This window comes from Meles meles, chromosome 4, assembly GCF_922984935.1.
Source record: "Meles meles chromosome 4, mMelMel3.1 paternal haplotype, whole genome shotgun sequence".
NCBI classification, from domain to species: Eukaryota; Metazoa; Chordata; class Mammalia; order Carnivora; family Mustelidae; genus Meles; species Meles meles.
This window is the reverse complement of record NC_060069.1, coordinates 36,389,898-36,414,730: the sequence shown is the minus strand read 5'-3', so window position 1 is coordinate 36,414,730 and position 24,833 is coordinate 36,389,898. Positions and strand designations below refer to the sequence as shown.

The 24,833-nt window shown below is 39.0% G+C and overlaps 1 protein-coding gene across 3 annotated transcripts in view; it reads right to left on the bottom strand.

The window, feature by feature from the left end:
* FBXL2 (F-box and leucine rich repeat protein 2) overlaps positions 1-24,833 on the bottom strand; it is a 140,879-nt gene that overhangs the window by 6,000 nt on the left and 110,046 nt on the right. For 2 of the 3 annotated variants that reach the window (XM_046001458.1, XM_046001460.1), the window contains one exon: positions 24,388-24,444. In XM_046001458.1, coding sequence (XP_045857414.1) covers positions 24,388-24,444 — 57 coding nt within the window. Of the gene's footprint in view, positions 1-9,853; positions 10,063-24,387; positions 24,445-24,833 lie in introns of those variants that run through there. The other variant, XM_046001459.1, reaches the window with a different exon arrangement.

The window sequence follows — 24,833 nt, the reverse complement described above, 5'->3', positions numbered from 1 at the left end:
CTCCAGACCAGATCATATGTTAGAACACATAACAAATCTTAATATGTTTAAGATTAAAATCATTATTGAGTACTTTTACAACCACAATAATATAAAAGTAGAAATAATTACAAGGAGAAATGTGGAAAATTCACTAATATGTGGATATTTAACATGTTACTGAACCACCAACAAATGGGTCGAAGAAGAAATCAAAAGAAAAATGTAAAAAATGTCTTGAGACAAATGAAAACAGAAATGTAAAAATCAAAATTTATGGGATGCAGCAAAAGCAGTTCTAAGGCAATAGTTCATAGCAATAAAGTCCTACCTCAAGGAATGAGAAAAGTCAAATGACCTAACTTCACACCTTAAGGAACTATGGAAAGATGACAAAGCCCAAAATTAGTAGAAGGGAGGAAATAAAGATTAGAAAGGATGTGAATAAAAGAGACTAAAAGGAGGGGACTGGAGGAGATTATGCTGAGTGAATTAAGTCAAGCAGAGAGTCAATTACCGTATGGTTTCACTTACTTGCGGAGCATAGGGAATAACACGGAGGACACTGGGAGAAAGACAGGAGAAGTGAGTTGGGGGAAATTGGAGGGGGTGACAAACCATGAGAGACTGTGGACTCTGAGAAACAAACTGAGGGTTTTGGAGGGGAGGGAAGTAGAGGGTTGGGTGAGCCCGGTGGTGGGTATTATGGAGGGTACGTATTGCATGGAGCACTGGGTATGGTGTATAAACAATGAATCTTGGAACACTGGGAAAAAAAAAAGACAAGAGGGCGCCTGGGTGGCTCAGTGGTTTAAGCTGCTGCCTTCGGCTCAGGTCATGATCTCAGGGTCCTGGGATCGAGTCCCGCATCGGGCTCTCTGCTCCACGGGGAGCCTGCTTCCCTCTCATTCTCTCTCTGCCTGCCTCTCTGCCTACTTGTGATCTCTCTGTCAAATAAATAAATAAAATCTTAAAAAAAAAAAAAGACAAGAGAAAAGATCAATGAAACTAAGAGTTGGTTTATTAAAAGATAAACAAAATTGACAAACCTTTAGTTAAACTCACCAAGAAAAACGAGATGACTAAAAATCAGAAATGAAAGAAGAGAAGTTACAACTGATACCACAGAAATACAATAGATCATAAGAGACTATTAAGAACAATTATATGGGGGCGCCTGGGTGGCTCAGTGGGTTAAAGCCTCTGCCTTCGGCTCAGGTCATGATCCCAGGGTCCTGGGATCGAGTCCCGTGTCCAGCTCTCTGCTCAGCAGGGAGCCTGCTTCCCTTCCTCTCTCTCTGCCTGCCTCTCTGCCTACTTGTGATCTCTGTCACATAAATAAATAAAATCTTTAAAAAAAAAAAAAGAACAATTATATGCCAACAAATTGGACAACCTAGAAGAAACTGGTAAGTTCCTAAAAACAAAGCCCAACCAAAACAATAATGAAGAAATAAAAAATCTGAACATACTGATTACTAGTAAGGAGATTGAAACCGCAATAAAAAATCTCCCAACAAAGAGAAGTCCAGGACCAGATGGCTTCATTTGTGAATTCTACCAGATATTTAAAGAATTAATACCAATCATTTTCAAACTCTTCCAAAAAAAAGGAGGGAACATTTCCAAATTCATTTTGCAAGGTAAACATTATCCTGATACTAAAACTAGACAAAGACACTACAAAAAATGAAAATTACAAACCAACATCTGGTAAACAGAAGCAGTAACTCTCAACAAAATATTACCAAACTGAACTCAACAGTACATTAGAAGAATTCTACACCACAATCAAGTGGAATTTTTATTTTAGAGATGCAAAGATGTTTCAACATTTTCAAAACAATCCATACGATACAGCATAAGAAAATGAAGAATAGAAATCATATAATCACCTAAATAGATGATGTAGTAGAGTCTGACAAAATCAACATCCACTTGTGATTTAAAAAATGGGTAAAGAAGGGACATACCTCAACATAATAAAGACTGCACACGACAAGCTCATAGGCTAACATCATACTCAATGGTGAAAAGCTGAGAGATTCTCCTTTAAGGTGAGAAATAAGGATGCCCACTCTTGCCATGTTTATTCAACAAGGTATTAAAAATCCTAGCCAGAGGAATTAGACAAGAAAAGGAAATAAAGACATCCAAATTAGGAAGAAGTAAACGGTCACTATTTGCAGATGATGTGATATTATATATAGAAAACCCCAAAGAATCCACCACAAAACCGTTAGAACAAATTCAGTAAAGGATACAAAGTTAACATATAGAAACTAGCTTCATTGCTATACACTAATAATGAACTATCAGAAAGACAAATTAAGGGGCGCCTGGGTGGCTCAGTGGGTTAAAGCCTCTGCCTTCAGCTCAGGTCATGATCCTGGGGTCCTGGGATCGAGCCCCGCATCAGGATCTCTGCTCAGTGGAGAGCCTGCTTCCTCCTCTCTCTGCCTGCCTCTCTGCCTGCTTGTGCTGTCAAATAAAAAAAGAAAGAAAGAAAAATTAAGGAGCACCTGAGTGACTCAGTCAGTTAAGCATCTGACTCTTCATTTCAGGTCATGGTCCCAAGGTCATTAGATTGAGCCCCACTGCTTCAAATCCTCTCACTCTCTCTCCCTCTCCCCCGCCCCCACTCACATTTGCTCTCTCTCTAGAAAGAAAAAGGAAGAAAGAGTAATTAAGAAAACAATCTCTCTTACAATTGTATCAAAAAGAATAAAATACCTAGAAATAACTTTAACAAGGAGGTGTAAAAAACCTATACTCTGAAAACTATAAGACATTGGTGAAACTTAAGATGACAGAAACAAATGAAAAGAGACTCTGTGTTCATAGATCAAAATTCAAATTGTTAGAATGTCCATACTACTCAAAGCAATCTACAGATTCAAGCAATTTTTATCAAAATTTTAGCTGCATTTTTCATAGAAATATAGAACGATCCTGGGCAACCCTTTTGGGTCCCCTCCCTTTGGGGGAGCTTTGTACTATCGTTCAATAACTATGGCTCAATAAACTTTGTTTTTCTGCCCACCAAAAAAAAGAAATATAGAACAATCCTAAAATGTATATGGAACCCTAAAAGACCCTTATTAGCCAAAGCAATCTTGAGAAAGAAGAATAAATCTGAAGGCCATCATACTCCCTGGTTTCAAGCTATATTACAACTAATGCTATAGTAATAAAAATGTACAGTATTGGCATTAAAATCAGACACACAAATCAATGGCACAGAATAAAGAGCTCCCAAATAAGCCCACCCATAATTAATCAATTAATTTATGACAAAGGAGTCAAGAATATACAGTGGCAAAAGGACAGTCCAATAAATAGAGCTGGGAAAACTATAGCCACATGCAAAATAATGAAAATGGACTCCTATTTTATAGTATATACAAAAATTAACTCGAATTAAAGATTTAATGTAAGACCTGAAACCATAAAAATCCTAGAAGAAAATAGCTCCTTGACATTGATCTCGGTAATGATTTTTTTTTGAAAGAATACTAAAAGGCAACAACAGTAAATATAAACAAGTGGGACTATATCAAACTAAAAGCTACTGCACAGCAATGGAAATCATTAACCAAATGGAAAGACAAAAATGGGAGAAAATATTTGCAAAACATGTATCTGATACAGGGCTAATATCCAAAATATAGAAATAACACATAAAACCTAGTAGCAAAAAAAAAAAAAAAAAAAAAAAAAGTGGTCAAATGCCCTGAAAAGACATTTTCCAAATATGACATACAGATGGCCAATAGACACATGGAAAGATGCTCAACAATGCTAATCACCAGGGAAATGCAAATCAAAACCACAATGAGATATCACCTCACATCTGTCAGAATGGCTATTATCAAAAAGATAAGAAGTGATAAATGTTGTCAAAGACATGAAAAGGGAACCCCTGTGTGCACCACTTATGGGAATGTGAATTGGTACAGCCACTATGGAAAACAATACGGAGGTTCCTCAAAAATTAAAAATAGAACTCTATGATCCAGCACTTCCACTTCTAGGTATTTATCTGAAGAAAATGAAAACACTAATTCGAAAATAGCTGTGCCCCCATGTTCACTGCTGCATTATTTACAACAGCCAAGACATGGAAACAACCTAAGTGTCTACCAATGGATGAACAGGTAATGAATGTCACACACACACACACACACACGGGAATATAACTCAGCCATAAAAAAGAATGAACTCTTGCCATTTGTGACAACATGGCTGGGCCGTGAGGGCATTAAGTGAAATAAGTCAGGCAGAGAAAAATACCATATAATGTCCCTTATATGTGGAATTTTTAAAAACAAGCAAATAACCAATCTCATAGATAGAATACATCCTGAAACTAATATTACACTGTATGCTAATTAACTGGAATCCGAATAAAAATTTGAAACATAAAAAAAGAATACATTGGAGGCTGTCAGAGATGGGGTCGGGGTAAGTGGATGAAAAGGGTGAAGGGAGTCAAAATGGACAGATTTCCAATCATTAAATAAGTTACAGGGATACAATGAGAGGAAATCCGAAAAGTTCTTATCCTAAGAAAAAAATTTTATAAATAGGGAGACAGATGTCAACTAAACTCATCCATGTTGACCATTTGCCATATATACAAATATCAAATTGTTATGTTGTAAACCTGAAACTAATATAATATTTTATCAAGTATATCTCCATTGAAAAAAAAGGAACCAGAGCTGGTGGTACCCAGGACTCTCTCTGAGTAGCAGTAATTCTGGAAAATTCAAACTTTAGTGCCAACGAGCCTTGGGAATGAAGGAGTAAATGCACATAAGTGCCCATCAAGGCAGAGTTAATGGGTCTTAACAGAAACTGAGCAGATCAACCACCTGCTTTCAGACGGATGGCTTTTCTGTGGAATCCCGGGTGGTCTGCTAAAGCAGGAATCCCCACACTCTGGGGCAGGGGGCCTCTAAGAATCCAATTCAATAATGAACAAAAGAGTAATAGATAGTGCTTACTGCCCTTGGTTAGAGACAGGTAGGCAGCAGGGTGCTGAAGAAAAAGCAAACTGCTGGATGTTAGATTACAGTGTGGACTGAAACCACTTATGCTGTGGATTTGCTATTATTCTGGTGATTAAGGAATGGAATCAAAGCCCACTCTTACCATGGCAACAAGTAAGCTGCTAGCTCATTTTTATTAAATTGTTATTAATTCACTCATTTATTATTAAAGACCATTTTAAAAGTTAAAAAAAAAAAAGATTGCAGGGAAAATTTCCATTTACTCCATTCAGTGCAATTTCATAGCCCTCTACCCCACTTGAGGAGAGGCCAGTGCAATGAGTCTGATGTCCATGTCATTTAGAAAATTGTGTAAATAGGCATGACACAGAGACTTACTGAACACTCTTGATGGTTATAATTAAATAGACCTTGGAAACTGTGATCTGACATTACTGGTTTCTCTTGGGTAAAGGCTATAGAACGTAACAAATTCAGATGAACATTGTTTAGCCAAATGGCAATTCTTTTTTTTTAAGATTTATTTATTTATTTTAAGAGAGTGCATGCACATGAACAGGGGGAGGGGCAGAGGGAGGAGAGACTGCCAAGCAGACTCTATGCTGAGCACAGGGCCTGATGTAGGGCTCGATCCCAGGACCCTGAGATCATGACCCAAGCCAAAACCAAGAGCTGGATGCCCAACTGACTGAGACACCCAGGTGCCCCCCAAATGGCATTTCTGTAATTAAACTTCTCCATACCAATAGTTTCAAATCTGACATTTTATCCAAATGCATATAAAATGCAACATTCACCTCACCATAAAAGTTCAGAGGCAAAAAGTAGTACATCAAAGTCCCATTATTCGTTCATTCCTTCAAATACAGGAATTCTAACTCTGTGCCAGGCCCTATGTTGCGATGGCGAGTAACAACACACTTTTCTGCACTGGGGGAGCTGAGGGTCTTGAAAGACATAACTATTAAGCTGAATCTAAGGTAAGTGCTCTCAGAGCACATAGCAGGGGAATGTGACCTGAGGAAATGACCACTAAATTGATGTCTGAAGGATGAGGAGCCAAGAAGGAGAAAGAGTGTGAAAAGTGTATTGTGTGTAGCACCCCAGGTAGCAGGCGGAGAGTGACAAGTACTGTGCATGGGAAGAAAGGAAGATGCTGATGGACTTGCAGAGGTGGAGACCAGATCACAGTTGTGCAGGCCACATAAAGGAATTTTATTTTGATCCTAGGGTCACTGGGAAGAGTTTTAAGGAGAATGCGATGTTTGTTTTTCAAGGAGACCATCACGTATTATTACATACCCACCAGAATGGCTAAAATGAAAAAGATGTTACTGGTGAGGATGTGGAGCAACTGGAACTCTCCTACATTGCAGCGTGATTTGGATATTCCTGACTGGAATGCATACGTGTGTTCACCGTAAGTCAGAACAATACTGGTTTTAATACCCTCAAACTGGAAACTGCTCAAATAATCAGTAGTAGAAAGGATAACTAAATCACACTGTGCCCATTCCATACAGCAATGAGAATGAACAATGTCCATTTATATGTAATATGGATAAACTTCACAAATATAATAGTGAAGACAGACACCAAAGAGGACACATAATTCCATTCATAGTTTATTTAGTTTATTTTTTTTAAGATTTTATTTATTTGAGAGAAAGAGTAAGTGAGAGAAGAGCACAAGCAGTAGAGAGGCAGAGGGAGAAGCAGACTCCCCACTGAGCAGGGAACCCAATACAGGGTTCAATCCCAGAACCCCAAATCATGACCTGAAGACAGACGCTTAACCAACTGAGCCACCCAGGTACCCCCCATTCATAGTTTATAGATAATAAAGTACAAAACAAGGACAAAACTAATCTGGGTTAGAGTTGGATGTCACTCCCCTTGGTGACGCTGGTGGCGGGGGATGTGTTAAGTGACCAGAAAGGAGCAGCAGAAAAGGGTTGTCTGGAGTCTGGTAAGGCTGATTCTTCATCATTTAGCTTATGCAAATGCACTGATATATACACCTATAATACGTGCTCTTTTCTGCATGTATATTTTACTTCAGTAAAAAATTAAAACTGAGAAGATACACCACACTGGAGTGCCTGGCTGGCTCAGTCGGAAGAGCAAATGACTTGTGATCTTGGGATCATGAATTTGAGCCCCACATTGGGTGTAGAGATTACTGAAAAATCAATCAATTATTTTTTAAAAAAGAAAAGGTAAGCCACCCTGACTGCCAGATTATTCAGAATGTAAATGCAAATGTAGTTGAGCAAGTAGAAGACGACTATAATCTTTGAGGCAAGGAAATGCCTGCTAATTTTGGACCTGATGAGTTCTGGTGGAGGAGACAAGAATTTCTGCAAAGTGAAAAAAAAAATATCAAGAAAGATAGTGGATACAAGAAATAGGCAGCTGAGTACAAATTAGAGGGAAGGGAACCTAGAAGGAAAAAGAAATTCTGTCAGACCTTGGAGCTTGAATGATTCCTCTTTGAGCTCTCTTTGAGCTCTCTTTGAGCAACATGGGAAATATTTCCTTTCTCATGAATCCAATCACAACATATGATTCTACATGAAATAGTACTTATGTAATCAATTACTGCTGTTCATTTGTCTTTAGCTTTGGAACTGATTTATGGATAAAGCCAGACAGCTTTTCAGGGGGTTGTTTAAATTAAGAAACAGAATTTGAGGGGCAGCTGGGTGGTGCAGTCTGTTGGGTGTCTAGGGTCATGAGAGCCAGCCCATGCTGGGCTCCATGTTCAGTGTGGACTCTAACTGGGACTCTCTCCCACTCCCTCTGCCCTTCTCTCTCTCTCTAAAATCAATAAATAAATTTCTAAAAAAAAAAAAAAAACACCAGAATTTGGAAAGAAAATTAAAAAATTTTTTAAAAATAGAATTTAATTACTTAAAGTACAACAGAAATAAAGTGTATATGTATCTATACTACTTACATATACACATACATGAATATACACACATAAAACCATGCAGATTAGAGGAAGATGATGGAGATGATGTCAGAGTAGCAACTTCATTGTTTTAAAACAGGGAAATTAAGGAATCAGAAAGTTAACAGTTGCATCTGGGACTAAGGAGACAGATGCTTTCATATTAACTGAAAAGCTTCTATATTGGCATAGGTATTTATATAATTTAAAAACTGGCTTAATTTAAGGATAATCAGAGGGGCCAACATGTCAAACAAGCTTGACATGTTCCCTGAGTTCCTAGGAAAATCTGTCAATATGGTTCACAGAGCAGAGGGGCTTTTATTAGTTTATTAATTTATGCTAATAAAGAGCAAATAGTCAAAGCCATCTGCCACTCATTGTTTATACATTATCTCATTTATGCTTCATAGCCTCCCTATGGAGTAGGTATTATCATTGCCATTTTACAGATGAGGAAATCAAGACTCAAAAGAAGTTGAGACTTGCACATTATAAGCAGCTCAGGCTAGCCTTAATAAGCCTTTCCTCTCTCCTGCATTATTTTGCCCACCCCTGGTATCCTACGGATTTAAGGCTGTTTTTATTTCCTCATCTGTTTATGGCAGGTGTGTAAGGAGGAAGGGATACTCCAGAAAAACAAGCTTGCCACTGTTAGGCATTGTCTATCTACAGACTAATTAGGAGAGCCACATTCTGGAAGTGCTTTACTAGCATTCCAGAGGAGGCAGAAGTGGTGGGGGGTGGGGGGGGAGGCGGTGAATATGCACAGCAGGGAGTACAACTGCCTTTAAATGCAAAACAGCAGGTGTCTTTTACTGAGAGGAGGGCGGGTGGGGGGAGAAAATCTCTCAATCTCACATAGAATTTCTCTAGAAGGAACAGACATTGGCCACAGAGATTATCCCTGAGGGGGCAGGTGGGGAAATAGGGTAACTGGGGGTTTTAAATGAGATGGGGGATTTTTCTCTTGTATTCTTGGCACTTAAAAAAATACCTTGAGCTTTTTCTTTTGAATTTTATCAATTTTTTTTGCTTTAATTGATATGATCATTAATTTTTCTTCTGTAGCCTGTTAACATGGTAGATTATACTGATTCATTTTCAAATATTAAACTAGACTTGTGTTCCTGGAATAAACCCTGCTTGGTCAGGGTATATAATTATTTTTATATATTGTTGAATTCTATTTGCTAATATTTTAAGAGCATTTGCTTCTATATTTATGAGGGATACTAGTCTGTAGTTTTGTCTCTTAGTACTATTACCACCTAGTTTTTATGTCAGGTTTCTATCAGGTTATTACTGGCCTCATATGAGTTGTGAAGTACTCTGTTACCTACTTTCTGGAACAAATTATGTAGCTGGCTTCAGTGTTTGATAGAACTCTTCAGTGAGTGGCGCCTGGGTGGCTCAGGTTAAAGCCTCTGCCTTTGGCTCAGGTCATGATCCCAGGGTCCTGGGATCGAGCCCCGCATCTGGCTCTCTACTCGGCAGGGAGCCTGCTTCCTCCTCTCTCTCTCTCTGCCTGCCTCTCTGCCTACTTGTGATCTCTGTCTGTTAAATTAAAAAAAAAAAATCTAAAAAAAAAAAAAAAGAACTCTTCAGTGAAACCATCTGGAGATTTCTGTTTTGGCAGTTTAAAAATTATAAATCGATTAGTACTAACAAGCTATTCAAATAATGTTTTATAATGAATGAGCTGTGCTGGTCTGTGCTTTTAAACGTGCTGGAAGTGATCAAATGGATTTATGTGGAGGTGTTCCTAGTATTCCCTTATCATCGTTCAATGTCTTCATGGCCTGTGATGGCGCAGGTCTCAGTCTGTTCCTGCTGCTGTAACAAAATGCTACAGAGAGGTTGGCTTATAAACCACAGAAATTTCTCTCTCATGGTTTGGAGGCTGGAAGTCCCAGATCATGGTGCAGGCAGATGTGATGTGATGGCTGGAGACGGCCCCCTTCCGGGTGTGCAGCCAATGCCTTCTCGCTGTACACTCCTCCAGGGGTGGATGCAGGGAAGGATCCATCTGGAGCCTCATTGATAAGAGCATTTAACCCATTCATGAGGAAGTTCTGAACCTGGTCGCCTCCCCAAGATCCTAAGACCATCCTGTTGGGGGGTAGGATTCAACATATGAATTTTGGGGGGACACAAACATTCAGACCATAGCACCCCTGTTTCATTCTCATTACTGGTAATGTATCATTTTTTCATCAGTCTTGCTAGAGGTCTGTTTCAAAGAACAAGCTTTTGTTTTGCTGGTTTTTTCTATTGTTCATTTTTTACTTTCATTGATTTCTATTATTATTTTTAGTACATTCTTTCTTTTCCTTATTTTGGATTTATTTTGTTCTTCTTTTTCTGGTTTCATCTGGGTGGGAGTTTAAGATTATCAAGACTTTCCTTATTTGTCTTCAAGTTTATTTATTTATTTCAAGTAATCTCTACACCCAGTGTAGGTGCTAGTATAAGCTTGAACTCACAACCCTGAGATCACAACCCTGAGATCAACCCTGAGAAACCCCAAGGCTTTCTTTATTTTCAGTGTAATCATTTAATGCCATACATCTCCCTTTTAGCACTGCTTTACTGCATCCAACATATTTTGATATGTTCTATTTTAATTTTCATTTAGTTGAACTTTTAAAAAATTGTGCTTGGGGTGCTGTTTTCCAGAGTGGCCGTGACAGTTTGCATTCCCTTAATGGTGTTAAGTTCTCTATAGTTGCCGAGTTTCTGTCTGGTTGTTCTATCAACTGTTGAGAGAAGAATACTGATGTGTCCAGCTATAATTGTGGATCTTCTATCAGTTTTTGCTTCACATAATTTGCAACTCTGTTGTTTGATGTATATACGGGCGCCTGGGTGGCTCAGTGGGTTAAAGCCTCTGCCTTTCGCTCAGGTCGTGGTCCCAGAGTCCTGGGATCGAGCCCCGCATCGGGCTCTCTGCTTGGCGGGGAGCCTGCTTCCTCCTCTCTCTCTCTCTGCCTGCCTCTCTCCCTACTTGTGATCTCTATCTGTCAAATAAATAAATAAAATCTTTAAAAAAAAAAAAAAAATGTCATTATCCTTTTTTTAAGATTTTATTGGTTTGAGAGGGAGAAAGAGACAGCACAGGTGGGGGCTAGGGATAAAGGAAGAGGGAGAAGTAGACTCCAAGGTGAGCAGGGAGCCCGACTCAGGGCTAGATTCCAGGCCCTGAGATCATGACCTGAGCCAAAGGCAGATGCTTAAAAGACTGAGTCACCCCGGCACCCCATCATCTTGGTGGATTGACTCTTTTATCTCTATGTCATATCCTTCTCTCTCCCTGGTAATTCTCCTTGCTCTGAAGTTTCCTGTATCTAATAATAATATAACCATTCCTGCTTTCTTTTGTTTATAGTTTCTTTTGGGAGCACAGGTGGCTCAGTCAGTTAAGAGTTTGCCTTTGTATATTTAGGCGAACAACTGAAACTTTAAATCTCCTTATTCCATTGTCAGTAAAAGCAGCAGAAATGACGTGATAAAAAAGCTTTGACTTCTATGACTGAATCAATGGCCAGTCCTTTCATAACCAAGGAAGCTCATGTGACCATTAGCAGTGGTCTGCAAGACCATTATCACAAAAGACCAGCCAGCAATTTTTAAATTTTATTTATTTGTCAGAGAGAGAGAGAGAGAGAGAGGGAGAGAGTGAGCACAGGCAGGCAGAGACAGAGAGAGAAGCAGGCTCCCTGCCGAGCACAGAGCCCGATGTGGGACTCGATCCCAGGACGCTGGGATCATGACCTGAGCCGAAGGCAGCCGCTTAACCAACTGAGCCACCCAGGCGTCCCCCAGCCAGCAATTTTGTTACAGAATCTTCTGAGGCAGCTTGTAATATGGCTGTTTAATTAAACCTCACCAGCCCAGATTGCAGAGGGAAAGTACTGGGAATTTTCCACTGAACTGTCACTCTAAAACTGTGTTCTGCTATGGATTTGATGTCAGAAATCATAACAATATTTAGTGCCAGATAACTGGCCTAGCAATGATCTTGAGTGACAGCTTGCATACTTGGGAGGTTAAATTAAAATTGATGTGCTTAAAAAAAAAAAGTTTGCCTTTGGCTTGGGTCATGATGCCGGGGTTCTGAAATCAAGCCCCACAGGCTCCCTGCCCAGTGGGGAGTCTGATGCTCCCTCTCCCTTTGTCTCTCCCCACTGTTTGTGCTCTCTTGCATACACTCTCTCAAATAGATAAAATCTTAAAAAAAATAAAGTATCTTTTTTATATCTTTCTTTTCCTTTTACTTTAGCCAACCTATAGTATGACATTCAAAGTAAATTTCTTACAGCTTACACTTGGATCATGTTATTTTATCCATTCAGGCAATATCTGCCTTTTAATTGGTATATTAATTAAGACCATTTATATTGGGGCACCTGGGTGGCTCAGTCCATTAAGTGTCTGCCTTCGGCTCAGGTCATGATCCCAGAGTCCTGGGATAAAGTGCCACACCTGGCTCTCTGCTCAGTGGAGAGCCTTCTTCTCCCTGTCCCTCTGCCTGCTGCTCTGCCTATTTGTGCTATATATCTCAAATAAATAAATAAAACCTGTTTAAAAAAAACCATTTATATTTAATTATATGCTTGGGCTTACGTCTGACCCTTTCTCTCCTATTATTTTTTATTTATCTCCTATTATTATTATTATTATCCTATTATTACCTCCTATTATTATTTTAGATTTTCATTTCTCTGCCTGCCCATGAGTCTCTGAAACTTTTGTAGACTTCCATTTTGATTTTTCCATTTTTTTTAATCTATTGTATTTGGGTGTTTCTCTTTTGTAGACTTCTTAGTGGTTGCTCTAGCTATTATATTATGCAACCATAACTTACTGGCACCAAAATTTTACAGGTTGAGTTAAATATGAAAACTTTATCTCCCTTTTTAAAAATCTTCATTTTTAAATTAACATATAACATATTATTTGTTTCAGGGGTACAGGTCTGTAATTCATCAGTCTTACACAACTCATGGCGCTCACCATGGCAATACCCTCCCCAAAGTCCATCACACAGCCATCCCATTCCTCCCATCCCCCTCCACTCTATCAACCCTTAGTTTCTTTCCTGATATTAAGAGTCTCTTATGGTTTGTCTCCCTCTCTGGTTTTGTCTTTTTTCATTTTTCCCCTCCCTTCCCATATGATCCTCTGTTGTTTCTCAAATTCCTCATATCAGTGAGACCATATGATAACTATCTTTCTCTGATTGACTTATTTTGCTTAGCATAATAGCTTCTACTTCCATCCATGTCATTGCAAAGGGCAAGATCTCACTTTTTTGATGGCTGCATAATATTCCACTCTGTGTGTGTGTGTGTGTGTGTGTGTGTGTGTGTGTGTGTGTGTACACATACCACATCTTTATCCATTCATCATTTGAAGGACATCTAGGTTCTTTCCATAGTTTGGCTATTGTGGACATTGCTGCCATAAACATTTGGGTGCACAGGTCCCCTCGGATCACTACATTTGTATCTTTGGGGTAAATATCCAGTAGCACAACTGCTGGGTCGTAGGGTAGCTCTATTTTCAATTTTTTGAGGAATCTCCTTACTGTTTTCCAGAGTGGCTGCACTAGCTTGCATTTCTACCAACAATGTAGGAGGGTTCCCCTTTCTCTTCATCCTCGCCAACATCTGTCAATTCCTGACTTGTTAATTTTAGCCATTCTGACTGGTGTGAGGTGGTGGTATCTCATTGAGGTTTTGATTTGTCTTTCCCTGATGCCAAGTGATGTGGAGCACTTTTTCATGTGTCTGCTGGCCATCTGGATGTCTTCTTTGCAGAAATGTCTGTTCATGTCTTTTGCCCATTTCTTGACTGGATTATTTGTTCTTTGGGTGTTGAGCTTTATAAGTTCTTTATATATTTTGGATACTAGCCCTTTATCTGATATATTATTTGGAAATATCTTCTCTAATTCTCTCAGTGTCCTTTGGTTTTGTTGACTGTTTCCTTTGCTGTGCAAAAGCTTTTGATCTTGATGAAGTCTCAATAGTTCATTTTTACACTTGTTTACCTTGCCTTTGGTGATATGTCCAAGAAGAAGTTGCTGTGGCTGAGGTTGAAAATGTTGCCACCTGTGTTCTCAAGGATTTTGATGGATTCCTGTCTCACACTTTGATGGATTCTTCTTTCATCCATTTTGAGTTTACCTTTTTGTGTGGTGTAAGGAAATGGTCCAGTTTCATTCTTCTGCATGTGGCTGTCCAATTTTCCCAAAACCATTTGTTGAAGAGACTTTTTTCCACTGGACATTCTCTTCTGCTTTGTTGAAAACTAGTTGACCATAGAGTTGAGGGTCCATATCTGGGATCTCTACTCTGTTCTACTGATCTGTGTGTTTGTTTTTGTGCCAGTGCCATACTGTCTTGATGATTATAGCTTTGTAATAGAGCTTGAAGTCCGGAATTGGGATGCCACCAGCTTTGGTTTTCTTTTTTTTTAATATTTTATTTATTTATTTGACAGAGAGGTCACAAGTAGGCAGAGAGGCAGGCAGAGAGAGAGGGAGAAACAGGCTCCCCACTGAGCAGAGAGCCCGATGCGGGGCTTGATCCCAGGACCCCGAGATCATGACCCGAGCCGAAGGCAGAGGCTTAAACCACTGAGCCACCCAGGCGCCCCTTGGTTTTCTTTTTCAACATTGCTCTGGCTACTTGGGGTCTTTTCTGGTTCCATATAAATTTTAGGATGATTTGTTCCATTTCTGTGAAAAAAGTTGATGGTATTTTGACAGGGATTGCATTAAATGTGTAGATTGCTTTAGGTAGCATAGACATTTTCATAATATTTGTTCTTCCAATCCATGAGCATGAAATGTTTTTCCATTTCTTTGTGTCTTCATCAATTTCTTTCATGAGTATTCTATAGATTTCTGAGTACAGATTCTTTGCCTCTTTGGTGAGATTTTTCCTAGGTATCTTACGGTTTTGGGTGCAACTGTAAATGAGATTGACTCCTTAATTTCTCTTTCTTCTGTCTTGCTGTTGGTGTATAGAAATGCAACTGATGTCTGTGCATTGATTTTATATCCTGCCACATTACTGAATTCCTATGAGTTCTAGCAGTTTTGGGGTGGAGTCTTTTGGATTTTCCACATAATGTATCATATCATCTGCAAACAGTGCAAGTTAAACTTCTTTGCCGATTCTGATGCCTTTTATTACTTTTTGTTGTCTGATTGCTGAGACTAGGACTTCTAGTACTTTGTTGAATAGCAGTTGTGATAGTGGACAGCCCTGCCATGTTCTTCACCTTAGGGGAAAAGCTCTCAGTTTTTCCCCATTCAGAATTGTATTTGTTGGGCGCCTGGGTGGCTCAGTGGATTAAGCCGCTGCCTCTGCTCCGCAGGGAGCCTACTTCCTCCTCTCTCTCTGCCTGCCTCTCTGCCTACTTGTGATCTCTCTCTCTGTCAAATAAATAAATAAAATCTTAAAAAAAAAAAGAATTGTATTTGTTGTGCGTTTTTCATAGATGACTTTTTTACCCTCTATCCCTACAGTGTGGAGTTTTAATCAAGAAAGGAAACTGTACTTTGTCAAATGCTTTTTCTGCATCTATTGAGAGTATCACATGGTTCTTGTTCTTTCTTTTATTAATGTGGTATACCACAGTGATTTGCAGATGTTGAACCAATCTTGTAGCCCAGGAATAAGTCCTACTTGGTTGTGGTGAATAAACCTTTTAATGTGCTGTTGGATCCTTTAGCTAGTATTTTGGTGAGAATTTTTGCATTTGTGTTCATCAGGGATATTGGTCTATAATTCTCTTTTTTGATGGGGTCTTTGTCTGGTTTTGGGATCAAGATAATGCTGGCCTCACAAAATGAGTTTGGAAGTTTTCCTTCCATTTCTACTTTTTGCAACAGTTTCAGGAGAATAGGTATTAATTCTTCTTTAAATGTTTGGTAGAGTTCCCCTGGGAAGCCGTCTGGCCCTGGGCTCTTGTTTTTTGGGAGATTTTTGATGACTGCTTCAATCTCCTTACTGGTTATGGATCTGTTCAGGTTTTCTATTGGTTCAGTTTTAGGAATTTATGTCTCTAGGAATGCATTCATTTCTTCCAGATTGTTTAATTTGCTGGCATACAGTTGCTCATAATATGTTCTTATAATTGTATTTCTTTGGTGTTGGTTGTGATCTCTCTTCTTTCATTCACGATTTTATTAGTTAGAGTCCTTTCTCTTTTCTTTTTGATAAATTTGGCCAGGAGCTTATCGATCTCATCAACTCTTTCAAAGAACCAGCTTCTATTTCATTGATCTGTTCTATTATTCTTTTGGTTCCTATTTCTTTGATTTCTGCTCTAATTTGTATTATTTCTCTTCTCCTGCTGGGTTTAGGCTTTATTTGCTGTTCTTTCTCCAGTTCCTGTAGGTGTGAGATTCAGTTGTGTATTTGAGACCTTGTTTCTTAAGAAAGGCTTATATTGCTGTCTACTTTCCTTTATGGACCTCCTTTTCTGCATCCCATAGATTTTGAACAGTTGTGTTTTCATTTTCATTTGTTTCCATAAATTTTTAAAATTCTTCTTTAATTGCCTGGTTGACCCCTTCATTCTTTAGCCTCCATGTATTTCTTTCCAACTTTCCTCTTGTGATTGAGTTCTAGCTTCAGAGCATTGTGTTCTGAAAATATGCAGGGAATGATCCTGATCTTTTGGTACTGGTTGAGACCTGATTTGTGACCCAGAATGTGATCTATTCTGAAGAATATTCCATGTGCACTAGAGACGAATGTAGTATTCTGTTGCTTTGGGATGGAATGTTCTGAATATATCTATGATCTCCATCTGGTCCAGTGTGTCATTTAAAGCCCTTTTTCCCTTGCTGATCTTCTGCTTCGATGATCTCTCCATTTCAGTGAGGGGGTTAACGTCCCCCAGTATTTTTGTCTTATTGTCTTATTGTTGATATGGTCTTTGATTTTGTTATTAATTGGCTTATATAATTGGCTGCTGCCCTGTTAGGGGCATATAAATATTTACAACTGTTAGATCTTCTTGTTGGATAGACCCTTTAAGTACTGAGATAGTGTCCTTCCTTATCTCTTATTATAGTCTTTGGTTTAAAATCTAGTTTGTCTGATATAAGAATTGCCACAATTTTCTTTTGATGTCCATTAGCAAGGTAAATGGTTTTCCACCCCCTCACTTTAAATCTGGAGGTATCTTTGGGTCTATAATGAGTCTCTTATAGACAGTGTATCAATGAGTCTTGTTTTTCTTATCCAATCTGATGCTCTGTGTCTTTTTATTGGGGCATTTATCCCATTTACATTCAGGGTAACTATTTAAAGATATGAATTTAGGGGCGCCTGCGTGGCTCAGTGGTTTAAGCCGCTGCCTTCAGCTCAGGTCATGATCTCAGGGTCCTGGGATCGAGTCCCACATCGGGCTCTCTGCTTGGCAGGGAGCCTGCTTCCCTCTCACTCTCTCTGCCTGCCTCTCTGCCTACTTGTGATCTCTGTCAAATAAATAAATAAAATCTTTAAAAAAAAAAAAGATATGAATTTAGTCCCAATGTATTGCCAAGAAGGTTACTGTTACTGTATATTGTTTCTGTTCCTTTCTAGTTTCTGTTACATTTAGGCTCTCTCTTTGCTTAGAGGACTCCTTTCAATATTTCTTATAGGGCTGGTTTGGTGATGGCAAATTCTTTTAGTTTCTGTTTGTCCTGATTTACCTCCATTTTAAAAAGTCCTTTCACCCATCCTCATATATATATATATATATATATATATATATGTATATATATATATATATATATATATATACATAAAACTTCTAATTGTGGGAAAAACCACGTAACTTAAAATTTATCATCTTTACTGTAAGGGCCTATTTAGCCAGAATGGCCCCACCTCGGTTGAACAGTCATTTTGTTGTTTATGCAGTAAAACTTAAATTGATGCTGCCCCCCGCCCCCTCCCCCCCCCCCCGCCCCCAGGGAACTTATTTAAAAGCAAGTCCGGAAAACCAGTCCCAGGTAACAAAGCCCAAATACAAGGGTGGGTCAGGTCAGGTAGAGATAACAACCCGAATGCAGGGATGAGTCAGGTCAGGTGGAGACATCCAATCAGTAAAGCATGTATACTGTCTCCTCAGCTACCAAGGAGTGTGGGCCCCACCTTTTGGGTGCCAATTCTCATCAAGGTGATAGGCTAGTTCAAATGTCTACTATAGGGTAAATTGTAATTCAATTGGTCACTTATGTGTGACCTAGCATGACTGTGCAGCTTTCTCTGTGTGTTACAAACTCATTCGCCACCTGTGTGTGGCCAGGCCCAACCACATGGCCTTTGCTCTATAAAAGTTAGTCTGTGATGCAGGGAGGGGTCACGTTCTCTGTAAGAGGTGTGGCCCGGGCTGGTTGGTTTAATTCTCGATGCCTGGCGTGAAATAAAGCTTTGCTTGACCTTCGCTTTGTATCAGTCTTGCTCATTTAATCATGGACCCATTATTGGGGGACCCAACATTTACCATTTTAAAGTATACAGTTCTATAGTGTTAGTGTATCTTACATTATTGTGCAATGGATCTTCAGAACTTTTTCATTTTGCAAAACTGAAACTATATACCCATTAAAAAGCACTCCCCATGTCCCTGCCTCCAGCCCCTTGCAACCACCATTCTGTTTCTATGAATTTGACTACTGTAATACCCTCATATAACTGTTATATAGTAATGTCTTTTTTTAGATTTTACCACGCTAACAGGTCTATCCTTCTAACACATTTTAAGTGTATATTATTTTTGACTATAAGTACAATATTTTACAGAAGTTCTTTAGACCTTATTCATCTTACTCAACTAAAGCTTTATGCCTGTTGATAACTCCCCATTATCCAACCCCCACACGCCCCAGTAACCACCAATCTAGTCTTTGATTTTACAAATTTGACTATTTTAGATACTACCTATAAGTGGAATCATGCAGTACTTATCTTTCTGTGCCTGGCTTATTTCACCTAGCATAATGTCCTAAAGGTCCATCCATGTTGTCATATATTGCAGAATTTCCTTCTCTTTGAGGCTGAATGGTATTCCATTCAGTGTACGGAATACATTTTATGTATCACATCTGAGGATGAACATTTAGGTTGTTTCCATATCTTAACTGTTGTGAATAGTGCTACAGTGAAAATGAGAGTGCTAATCTCCCTTCAAGGTGTTGATTGAAATTCCTGAAAACCAACTAACCATATACACATGGATTAATTTCTGGGCTCTCTATTCTATCCCACTGGTCTACATGTTGGAGTTTGTACCAGTACCATACCGTTGTGATTACAACACCTTCAAAATACAACTTAAAATTAGGAAGTGTGATGCCTCCAGCTTTGTTCCTTCTCAGGACTAGCTATTCAGGATCTTCTGTGGTTCCATATGAATTGTAGTATCATTCTAATTCTGTAAAAAATATTTTTTTTTTATTTTTAAAACTTTTTTTTAAAGATTTTTTATTTATTTGACAGACAGTGATCAATAAGTAGGCAGAGAGACAGGCAGAGAGGAGGAAGCAGGCTCCCTGCTGAGCAGACAGCCCGATGCAGGGCTTGATCCCAGGACCCTGGGATCATGACCTGAGCCGAAGGCAGAGGCTGTAACCCACTGAGCCACCCAGGCGCCCCTGTAAAAAATATTTTTGAAATTCTGAAAGGTACTGCAATGAATCTGTAGATTGCTTTGGGTAGTATGGGCATTTTAATAATATTAACACCTCCAATCCAGGAACATGGGATGTCTTTCCACTTATTTCACTTCTTTCAGTGTTTTGTGGTTTTCAGTATATAAGTCCTTCATCTCCTTAGTTAAGTTTATTCTTAAGTATTTACTTTTTTAAAAAGATTTTTTATTTATTTAACAGAGAGTGTGTGCAAGCACAAGCAGGGTGAATGGCAGGCAGAGAGAGAGGGAGAAGCAGGCTCCCCACTGAGCAGAGAGCCTGCCATGGGGCTTGATCCTAGGACCATGGGGTCATGACCTGAGTGGAAGGCAGACACTAACTGAGCCACCCAGATGGCTGTATTTTATTCTTTTTGATGTTACTGTAAACTGAATTTTTCCTAATTCCCTTTTTGAACAGTCCATTATTAATGTATAAAAATGCAACCAAATCTTGTATGTTAATTTTGTATCCTGCAACTTTAATGAATTTATTTACTAGTTCTTTAAGTTTTTAAAATGGACTCTTCGGGGTTTTCTACTCATAACAACCAAGTTGTTTGCAAACAAGGATAATTTTACTTCTCCCTTTCCAATGTGGATGTATTTTATCTCTTTTTATTATCTAATCTGTCTGGTTAGGACTTCTAGTACTATGTTAAATACAAATGGTGCAAGTGGGCACCCTTGCCTCATTCTGGATCTTCTTTCTTTTCCTAGTTTGTTGAGAGTTTTTATAATGAAAAGGTGTAGAATTTCATCAAATTTTTTTAAATAAAGATATTTATTTATTTGACAGAGAGAGAGAGAGAGGTAGAACATAAGCAGGGGTAGTGGGAGAGGGAGAAGCAGGCTTTCCGCTGAGCAGGGAGCCCAACATGGGGCTCCATCCCAGGACCCTGGGATCATGACCTGAACCAAAGGCAGACGCTTAACAACTGAGCCACCCAGACACCCCTCATCAAATGCTTTTTTATGCATCTGCTGAGATGATCTTGTGATTTTACCTTTTATTCCATTGATGTGCTGTTGGATTCAGTTTGCTGGTAAATTACTGAGGATGTACCCATCTATATTCATTAAGGATATTGGCCTATCACTTTATTTCCTAGTGGTATCTTTGTCTGGTTTTGGTATCAAAGTAATGCTGGCCTATAAAATGACTTTGCAAGTGTTCTTACCATTTCAATTTTTTGGGAAAATTTTGAGAAGGACTGGTATTAATTCCTCTTTAAATGTTTGGTAGAATTCACCAGAGAAGCTACCTGGTCCCAGGCTTGTCTTTGTTAGGGGGTTCTTGATGACTGTTTCAACCTCCATACTGGTTATATGTCTGATTAGGATTCCCATTTCTCCATGATTTACTTTTACTAGGTTATATGTTTCTAGGAATTCATTCATTTGTTCTAGATTATTGTTTGTTAGCATATAACTGTTCGTATTTAATTCATTTTATTCATGTCATAATTGTAATGTCTCGTTTCTGACTTTACTTGTCTTCTCCTTTTTTCCATAGTTACTCTAAGGGTTTGTCAATTTTATTTGTTAAAAAAAACTGTTTCATTTTTTTCTATTTTCATTTTTAAATTTATATCTGCTTTAATTTTTGTCATTTTCTTCTTTCTGCAACTCTGGGCTTGGTTTGTTTCTTTCTAGCTCTAAAAATTAGATTGTTTTAGGTCTAGCCATATAGCTGGGTCATGGTTTTTTATCCATTTGGCCCTTCTATGTCTTTTGATTGGGGGAATTTAATCCATTTATATTTAGAGTGATTATTGATCAGGAAGGACTTGTTATTGCTATTTTTAAAGCTAAGGAAGTTCACTTATAGCAGAGATAGGAGGCTGACATGATAGCACTCAGACTTGTTTTTCCTTACCCCCTTTCTTCCATTTCTACTAGACTGCTAGGGGTCTCCTAGGATTCAGAAGTGTGTTTGTATGAGTGTGTGTGTCCCATATTCTGGGCAGTGCTCCCCTCCAAAAGCCAGGGACTTAATGGAATTTGAACTGAAACGTTAAAAAGAAAAAAATTCAAGCCACTTATCTGTTAAAATTAGGATAGGCCATGCCCTGAGTAATCCAGACATTCTCCTCTTCCCCAGGGCCCAGAATCTTCCTCTGAGATCTGTTTCAACATCAAGAATTCTTTCTGTCCTCCTTTCCTCGCTGAGTTTGGTGGTGTGAAACTGAAGGAGCTGGCCACGCTGCCTTGACAGTTGCTTGATACTATGGGTAAGGCGAACTTGGGGAAGTTTAGGATTCCTGAGTGCAGGAAACTTCTTCCAAAACAGCAGCTTCTCATGGTGGGGTTCTAGTATGGCCCTGGAACTGCTGGCAGTCTTCTGAAAAGGGCTGCAACCCTTGGGATCTGAAGCACCATAGTTGTAGGGATCACCCTCATTACTCACACAACAGTTTCTGTGTCTGACTTTCTCAGATTTGGGCTGGCTTGTTTACACCCCACTTTGTCCCCAAAGAGGACTGGAAGTGGCCTCTCTGGCTAAGTCTTGTGCAAGGTGTTACTGGTAAAGAGGGAAGATCCTGTCTCTGTCTTCTGGGAACTGACAGTCTAAATTCCAATCCTAGACTACCCCTAAATTCCCACTGAAGAAAGCTTCCTTGGCTATTAGTGCAAGCACTAAAAAAATCAAGGCATAGAGATATGACTAAAAATGCCAACATACAAATTAAAATGCAGTTAAAATGAATATTTAGTTAACTCAAAAAGAAGGTTGGAAAGAAGGAGCAGAGAACGGAAAACAAAAGGGAGAAAACACCCAACTGTATCAATATTACATTAAATATAAATGACTACACATTTTGATTAAAAGAGAGTTTATCAGACTGCATAAAAGCAAGATAGTCTTTATATATAAAAACATAGATAAGTTGAAGAAAAATGATATGTACACAAAAATAAGCATAAAAAGACTAATATTAACACCAGATAAAGTAGACTTCAAGACAAAGAGTTTTATCAGTGATAAAGAAGAGCATTTAATAATGACAAAAATGTCAATTATTCAGGAAGATGTAACAGTCATAAATTTGTGTGCACCCAAATCAGAGGACAAGATGTTAGTGAGGATAAATTTAAAAGTCTTAGCTATGGGAGGCTACTGTGAACTGGATATGGGGTTTAGTCTCAGCAGCTGGTACAGGATTTGTGGGTCCCCATGTGAGCATGGAATTGTTCTGCTTATAAAATTTTAGGAGTAGTCAAATGCATCTAGTGAATCTCAACATTCTAAGCTGAGACAATTAGAAGAAATGAATAAAGCAAGGTCTCCAATTTGGGAACAAAATATGGGCCAGGCTGCTCTCTCAGGTGTGCCACAGAACACTGGCCCTTCAGACTGTGAGCCCCCATCTCGGCTTCTCATGTCACCTTGGTAAGGCTCACAGAGACAGTTGAGAGGAGCAGGTCTATTCTCCTTAGCAGGGGTTAATGAGGCTTTGGTCCTGCTTCCCATTCAGCCTCACCTCCTCTCCTCCCTCACTCTGAAACCCAGCCATGGCTTCTGTCAATCTAAGAATATGTGCTGTTTCCGCCATAAAAAATGCCAGTGAGCCCTTCTCTACTGTACTCTTATTCCTACTTCAAGAATGGTTCAGCAGCTGACAGTTAAACAGAATGGCAGCTGAGCTAATTGAAGAAGGAAAATCTTGAGGATCAAGGAAATGAGTTAATAATTGACCATACAATTTAGGCTGAGTGGGAAGGGGTAAGGGACATCAAATGGGGATTGACAATGAAAAGATGGTGAGTTCAAAGGGACCCATTTAGGTTCAGTCTTGGTTGCAATTCAGTGACAGACGGAGTGACTGGGAAAGACAGGAGATGCTGTCAGACTGTGGGGGTGTGACACTGAAAAATGAACATACACTCTACTTCACATTGTTATTTTCCAAGGTGTTCAATGTTTCATTTTAAAATGGATGAAATATTCATCTAAATATTATCAAGTCTTGAGTCCCTATTTTTCTTCTTGTGTTCCAGTTGAGTAGTGGTTTGATAACAAAATTGTCTCATATCATCAAGAGCAGCTTTCCACCAGTTAGGTAACCTGTATACTTGTCATTCTGAAAGGACAGTGACTGACTAGACACCTGATGGCCTAGGCTCCTTACACAACATCACTGAGTTTTGATAAATCATGAAGAAAGATAAAACTCTCTAGCAATGAAGACAGTCATGCGGATTTCCTTTTTGGGCTATATTCCTTATTCTTTAATATCATAAACTGCTAAAATTCTTCTTGGATAGCTTCCAGGACAAATGAGTTGCATAGTAAGATTTTTTTCTTTTCATAATAAGATTTTTAAAAGCTCACCAAAATTGGCTCTGGTATTGAAAAGGAAACCAGGAAACAAAGCAAGTTTCAGAATCAGCAGAACCTGCTGAAGATACATCCTACAAGTTTAAAACTGGCATACCGAAAAGGATCCTTGTCTAGATTTTATCATTGTAACATGCTAAGTTTCACTGTCCCCGACACGGTGGACATGAACGTAAGTAGTAAGGACATGGGTCTCTATTATAGGTTCATATCCTAAGATGAAAGCAGTAACATTTAGATAATCTGCCTCCCAAGTTAGCCCAACTAATAGATCTTTGAAACCAGGAATGATGATACCTTTACAAAAAGGAAAACCACACAGATTCTTGCTGTGGTGGGAGAGTTCTTTCATCCCTAAGAGGTGAAGAATGTCAGGAAAAACTCAGACTCACCAGGGCTTGCAGTTTAGGACAGTGGACAGAGAGCTGGATGAGTGTGCTGTCGGTGATCTGGAGGGAAACAAGTTGTGTCAATGTGGCTTCCACACCAGAACTTAATATCTAAGTTTGGTTTCTCCTGAACATAAGAATCAAAAGGTGTAAAACAATTAAAAACTCATCTCAAACACATCAGACTGGAAGCCCCTCTCTTCACCAACAACCTCAAATCTTGTAGACACAAAACTGTTCTTGGTCTCTCCTCTGGTGCCCCAAGGGGGACCAGGGATAGGGGACAAAGAAGGAGTAGGTAAAGAGGATCCCCAGGATTCTCCTCTGTAGTCACCTCAACACTGGACATGCAAATTTATTTCTCCCTTCAGTTCTGTGGAAGATTTATTTTTTTTTTTTAAGGTTTGGCAAAAGCTGGAGCTACCCTGAACTTCTCATCTATAGCTCTG